This window comes from Myotis brandtii, unplaced genomic scaffold, assembly GCF_000412655.1.
Source record: "Myotis brandtii unplaced genomic scaffold, ASM41265v1 scaffold634, whole genome shotgun sequence".
Taxonomy (NCBI): Eukaryota; Metazoa; Chordata; class Mammalia; order Chiroptera; family Vespertilionidae; genus Myotis; species Myotis brandtii.
Genome location: NW_005370427.1, coordinates 1254366 through 1261777, shown reverse-complemented (window position 1 = coordinate 1261777; position 7412 = coordinate 1254366). Strand labels below are relative to the sequence as shown.

Here is a 7412-nt window from a genome sequence, read left to right as displayed (position 1 = left end):
TAGTCACAGTTCATAAATGTAATATCACTTTGTGACTTGTAAGTAACATTGCAGTTGTTATTTGAGAGCTTAATTCTACTGCACTTCTTTCTGTAGACATTTTTATGGGGTTTATATCATTTGTCCATATATTTGAGGGCTGATTTCAGATGTTACATGAATAATTCTATCTGAGAATTTTCTGCTGGTGGCTCTATTTCACTTTCCTCTTGACTTTTCATTTTTAACTCAATTTATGTTATATTTTTGTTTGAATGAGGATTTTCTTTTTTCTCCTCAAGTATTTGTATGAAGAAGTTCATCCCACTCTGCATATATTTCTGAGAATTCTCTTAGATTCTTTTGTTTTCATATCTCTACCAAACTGATATTGATAGATTAATAAATAAACTAATAACATTAATTTTTAGGAAATAATTGAGGGTCAATTTCTAAACTGAACTTTGTAACAAAATAGTAAGAATTCTTTTAATCTTCATTGAGATCCTGTATAAAATCTATAAAACTATTTTTTATGTATATATGTACATACACATATATTATGCATTTTATTTCAGACATAAATATATATGCATATGCTGCATAATTATGCATGTAATACACTGCATGCTCATTTCTAGATATGTATGTGGGTTTTGTGTGTGTGTGTATGTGTGTGTGTGTGTGAATATACAGTGTCCCCAAAAATGTATACACACTTTAACAGCTGATAGCTCAATTTTGAAAATGAAATGTATTTTAATGAACACTGCCTTTATAATTATTCAAAGTGTGTGTATACTTTGGGGGGCACCCTATACTTGAAAACCTGCAGAAATTAATGTATTTCGTCACTTTTGATGTTACTTAATGATTTTGAGCCTTAATTTCTTCATCTGAAAAGTGGACTGATGCTAAGTGACATTTAGGATTCCTGAGAGAATGAGTCCCAGCACCTCACCCGGCGCCCGATGATCAATGATCAGTGCTGCACCTGCTCGTCAGGGCGGGTCCAGCCTGTTTGGATGCCAGGGCAGCCATGTTTCTGCTCTTGGAAATCTATAGGAGGTTATTTCTTAATGAGCCATTTTTCAGAGATGGCCTGTCAGCCCACTTATTAAGACCTAAGGCCATGGACCTTCTGGAGAAAATAGGGAAGGTCTGGTGGCACGCCTGGTCCAGAGCTGCTGTTTTGCTCAGTGATGAACAGCGTGCTTGGCGATGACCTGCATTTAAGTTACGCCCATTTTCTTACAAACTAACCACCAAACCCTGCTCCAGACTTGTGTTGTTACATGACATTAGTCCCATAAACATGTTTTCATGGGTACATACATTGACTTTTTATTTTTTAACATTTTAAATCAATTTATATTTCTTTGAAATGTGCTTTCTTTCCACTTAAGATGAAACATGATCTCTGACTAGGTCACACATAGGGTCTCACTTTACCATAATTGAAACCACATTCCTACGAAATATATATGAGAGAAAGAGAAAGGTGGGACAAAGGAGAAGCAGAGGGGTGGAGGGGAGAGAAGGGTGAAGACGGAGAGAGAGAGGATAAGGGGGGAAGGGAGGAAGAGGAGGAAGGAGAAGAGGATAAGGGGGAGGAGGAGGGGAGGACCCAGGAGGGGGAGGGAGGGCGCTGGTGCTTGAGGCCCACACAGGCCAGCACAGTAGAAGCCGCTGCGGTGTGTGTAAGTCCTCTGGCCCTCAGCCAGCGCAGGGGTCTAGCTCTCAGCCCTGAAGTATGCACAGCGGTGGAACCTGCCACAGGACCTTGACGGGGGTACACAGGGCTCATGTAGGCAGTGGGCTTGGAGGAGCGTCTGGCTCAGGACACAGAAGAGGTAAAGCGAGTTGCTGCGGTCTCTAGTGGCACCGTCCCCACAGCTCCCACTACGCGTGCGTCCTTTCACACTCCAGGTAACTCAACAGCTGTGCAGGCAGGTCCCGAAACACTGAGTGCTGGCCCAGGGCCAGTGTGTCCCGTCCTGTATTTAAGCTGATAGTGACATGCAGGGTGTGCATGTTTAAGCCTGGAATCTGGTGCTTGATGAGTTTTGACAAATGGTTCCACCCAAGCCTCGCTGTCCCTGGGCCACCCCCAAGCTCCCCCCCGTCCCGTGCCCCCTGGGCCAGCTGCTCCTCTGTTCTCTTCTGGGGCTGAGGCAGGATTTAGAACCCAGAGAGAAGGCAGACGGCTGGTATGTCTTGGGGCATGAAGAGAGGCAGCATTGTCAAATAAATGATGTGAAGTTTCTATTCACAGCCAGTTAGTAAGCGAAGTCAGCGAAGCAGTCAGCGCCCTGAGCGCGGCCTCCACTCCTGCGCAGCGACGTCAGGCCCCTGACCTTCAGGGGCCCCGTGGCCCGCTGTGGAGCGTCCCCAGGCGGAGCAGGAGAAACATGGGCAAACCCCTCTGCCCTGGCATGCTCCCTTCCACAGCGAAATGAGAATTAATAGTCGGAAGACATTGCTACTGATACCAATAGGCAGAACGGCCTTATGAGGGGAAGGTAAACATCTTTAAACATTCCATGGGCTTGGCTGCTTTTACTTTGATCATAACGTCTTACTCCCTATGGCCATGAGCCCCTCGGGGCTGGTCACGTGACAACTGCCGGAGGAGAACTCCCGTGTGCGACGGTCCGTGCCCTGGTGATGTGAGTGGAGCATTGCTGACGCCTGGGGCCACCTTAAAGTCACTGTCGCCCTGTCAGGGAGTCTGCTGAGAGCGAACGCCAGGGCGGTGTGGTCCTCGCGCCCATCACAGAGCCTGGGAAGTAGTCGGCACACTAACGCTTGTGGTTGGTTTTGTTTCAGTGGTCGGAAATGATGGATTTTATGTGATACTGAAAGGCCTGGCTCGAGCGCAGACACAGCTGTACAAGAACCTCGTCGAAGAGGAGGGCTTCTCGGCCACGTGCATCCCGCAGAGCTTCCCCAGCTCCGCGTACAGCGAGGACCTGCAGCACCCGGCGGCTCGGGGCACCCTGGTAAGACTGCTGTGCTGCTTCCGTCAGCAGCAGGGCCTCCCTGTTGCACAGTGTACCCTTCCAGAACAATCCACATGGCTTCAGGGAACCCTGAAATGTTTAAGATAATATGTCTTTTAAAAATAAAAATGAAATTAATTATATTAAACTTGAAATTTGTTAAAAAAATTAATGAGAGAAGCCTGCAACAACATCCGCCCACTGGAGGGGTTCATGGTGCAACTGATGATGGAGACAAGACCAGTGTGGTTGCCACAGTGAAGGAGGAAGGAGGGTCATGGGAGACGAGGGAAAGGTGACTTGGGGAGGGGGGAGCCGACGATCATGGGAGGCCTTTTAAATCAGGTTAGGAATGTGTGCTTAGCTTGTTTATCTCAAGAGTGATGCCAATGTCTGTCTCAACCCGCAAGTCTTGAAGAAAATCCATCTTATAGGTAATGTTTCAAGACTGCCAGCTGTCGGAGCATGCACCCCCAGGACCTTCCTGGGCCTCTGGGTACTCCGATGAGGTCTGGCCCACTTAGCCTGGAATGGTGGCTAAGAAAGCCGGTGTTAGACTTAGGGTAGAAAAGAGCCGAAGGAACCAATGACAGCGAAACTATTTCGCTCCATGGAACCACACAAGGCCCTGGATAGCCAGGGTGTGTGGTGGCTACCCCCCTCCCCCCTCCAGGTTTGTGTGAGTGCACTCTGTGATCCTCTCGCAACGACGAAACCGTAAGGACTCACACATCTCCATCAGTAAGCGGCCGTGACTGTAGCTGGAAATCAGGAAGTGTAATGTCTCCAGCTTTGTTCTTTTCTCAAGATTGCTTTTGCTAGTCAGTCTTCCATGTTTCCCTATGATTTTAGAATTATTCTCTTCTATTACTGTAAACAATGTTGCTGATATTTTGATAGGGATTGCATTGACTCTGTACATCACTTTTGGTAGTATGGACATTTAGTTTTTGTTTTTTTTTTATAAATGACAAATTTTTGAGATCTAACTGACATGTAATACTGTGAAGTTGAAGATGTACGACAGGTTTACGGATGCATTTATTAGTTGCAATAGGCTTACCACTGTAGTGTGAGCTAACCCCTGTCTCATGTCACATGATTGCTATTTAATTTCTGTGGTAAGAACAATTAAGATTTCATGTCTAAGCCACTGGAAGTTTGTGATAGTATTGCTGGCTGTAGCCCATGTGCTGTGCGTTAGATCTCTGGGACTTACTTGTGTACAAGTTGCAAGTTTATACCTTAAACGTCTCCCCTTTTTCAGCTCCAGCCCCATTGTATGCTAAATTTATTCTGTATTGACTAAATGTATTCTGATGGCCATGATGGCATGACATATAACCAGGTTTCAAAATTCCACATATGTGATAGCTGAATTCCACATTCAGTATATATCTTTCTCCATTTGACTCATCTCACTTAGGTCCACTCATGTAGTTGCAAATGGCAAGAATTTCTTCTTTTTCATAAATGAACTAGAGACGTGGTGCACAAAATTCGTGCACTCAGGGGTTCCCTCAGCCCGGCCTGCACCCTCTCACAGTCCGTGAGCTCTCGGGGGATGTCTGACTGCCACAGAGGCAGGAGAGGCTCCCGCCACCGTGAGCTAGCTCCTGGCTGAGTGGCGCTCCCCCTGTGGGAGCACACTGACCGCCAGGAGGCAGCTCCATTGAGCATCATCTGCCCCCTGGTGGTCAGTGCGTGTCATAATGACCAGTCATTCTGCTGTTCAGTCAATTTGCATATTAGCCTTTTATTATATAGAATGATATGCTATTGTCTATATAGACCATATCTACTTTCTTCATCTATCCACTGAGAGATGCTTAAGTTGTTTCTGTATTTTGGCTATTGTGAATAATGCTGCAAAAAGTGGGGGTTCGGCTTTCTCTTTGATGGCCTATTTTCATGTCCTTTGGATATACACTCAGGAGTGGAATTGCTGGATCATATGGTAGTCCTTTTTTAATTTTTTTGAGGAACCACCATACTATTTTCCATATTGGCTGTACGAGTTTGCATTCCCATCAGCAGTGCACAAGAGTTCCTTTTTCTCCACATCCTCAAAAACACTCTACTTACCTTGTTGAAGATGGCCATCTAACAGGTGTGAGACATGTTCTCATTGTGGTTTTGATTTGCATTTCTCTGATGAGTAGTGATGTTTAGCATCTTCTCATTGCACTGTTGTCTATTTAGTCATCTTCTGTGGAGAATGTCCATTCAGCTCTTCTGCCCACTTTTTAGTTGGATTTTTTGTTATTGAATTGTATGAGTTCTTTATATATTTTGGATATTAACCTCTCATCTGACATATAGTTATCTTCCTTATATGGGTTGCCTTTTCATTTGTTGATTGTTTCTTTTGCTGTGAAAACTGGAACTTTACTGAATTCATTTATTATTTCTGTTATCATGTATGTCCTTATATCTAACCAGAATCCCTTATAGACAGCATATCACAGGTTCTTTTTAAATAAAATCCATTCAGCCACTCTGTTTTTTTTTTTAAATTGGGGAGTTTAATCCACTTACATTTAAAGTAATTATTGGTAAGTGAGGACTTACTATTGCTATTTTGTTGATTGTTTTCTGTTTGCTTTGAAGTTGTTTTGTTTCTTCCTCTCTTGTCTTTCTTTGTTATGTGATGATTTGCTTTGCTTTTTTTCTTTCATGTATATTACAGGATTTTCTTTGTTGTTACCTTGAGGATTGCATAAAATATCCTATACTTATATCTGTCTGCTTAAGTTGTTAACAACTGAACTTCAGTCACATGCTAAACCACCACATCTTCCTCCCTCCCCTTTGTGTACTTGGAGAGTTTATTTTGCTTATAATAGGTATCTATTAGCTTTTCTATGTGGTTACAGTTATTCTTAATACTTTGTCTTTTAACTTTTATATTAGGGTTTGAAGAAATTTATATACCACCGTTACAATGCTGCTTTATTTTGTATTTGACTATATGTTTACCTTTACAGGTGAAAGTTATGTTTTCACATGCTTTCACTTTGCTATTTAGCATGTGTTTGTTTCAATTTGAAGAAATCCCTTTAGCAAAAACCTCTTGTCTCTCTTTCGTTGTTTAAAGGATCATTTTGCCAGGTATATTATTCTTTATTGGCAGTTTTCTTTCAGTACTTTAATAAATTGTCCCACTCTCTCCAGGTTCTGCTGAGAAATCCATTGATAGTCTGAGGGGGGGTTCCCTTTATTGTAACAGATTTCTTTTCTCTTGCTGCTTTCAAAATTCTCTTTGTCTTTGACTTTTGAAAATTTAATTATAATACATCTTAAGGTAACACTCTTTAGATTCTATCTATGTGGGTTCTTTGGGCCCCTCAAATCCTGATGTCTATTTCCTTCTCTGGGCATGGGATGTTGGGGGCATTATTTCTTTCAGTAAGCTTCCTGTCCCTCTGGGTGGGGTGCATGCACAGGAGTGGTGTTGGGTCCAGGGTGAGCATGCACCAGGACTCAGGGGCGTCAATGGTGCCAGCTCTGGGGGGCACATGCTCCATTCCAGGGAGACACTGCAGGATGTCTCTGTGGTCTCTGGCAGCAGGGTCCACACTGGCCAAGTCTGGCATTCCTCATCCTCAGGGACGCAAGTCCTGTGTCCTCAGTGGCTGGGGTGTCCGGTCCCCCACCATGAAGGCCTAAGGTCATCCTGTCCTTCTCTACGCTCCTGGAAAACTCAGGGCTGAGTGGTCCTCTCATCACTGAACTGCGTGGCCAGGGAAGGGGATGGCGGTGAAGTGCTTCTTCTTTTTCTCAGTGGGCAGCCTCATTGGTGCTCTCCAATGAGATATTCAGCTTTTTAATTGAACTCTCACACGCTCCTTCCTACAGCTAGTTTAGTTTGTGGATTATTGTTAAACTAGTAGCCCGGTGCACGAAATTAGTGCACACTAAAAGGGAATTAATTAGCAGAAATATTTTAATATTGCTATTTGCCCTTTCTCTATAATAGAAGTGTGAGAGATGAAAGGAAGTTAGTAAAATGTATATGAAAATAATATAGAAATTTATTAATAAATAAACAGTAACAAAAGGATATAAAACAGAGGCATAATATAAAAACAACAAAAACATGATATAAAAACAACAGTGATGCAAACAATGACTGATAAAGTGATTAAACTTATTCTAATATCTCCCTGTACATCACACTTTCAGAGTGCTTGACTAATTTCCCTTGTGCTGAAGTATTTAGAACTTTAACTTTAACGTCACATGCTCTTCGAACTCGAGAGAAAGCAAAATATAACTGACCATGTGCGAAAACAGGTTCAGGTAAGAATATGCCTACTCTGTTTAGAGTTTGTCCTTGTGATTTATTAATAGACATCGCAAATGCTGGCATCACGGGAAACTGTCGTCGAATTAATTTAAATGGGAGGCCAGTGTCAGATGGGGACAAAT

General features: G+C 43.2%; 1 protein-coding gene across 1 annotated transcript in view; it reads left to right on the top strand.

The window, feature by feature from the left end:
* Positions 1–7412, top strand: part of CNBD1 (cyclic nucleotide binding domain containing 1) — a 195813-nt gene that overhangs the window by 81203 nt on the left and 107198 nt on the right. The window contains exon 6 of the mRNA XM_014528438.1: positions 2809–2981. Coding sequence (XP_014383924.1) covers positions 2809–2981 — 173 coding nt within the window. The remainder of the gene's footprint in view (positions 1–2808; positions 2982–7412) is intronic.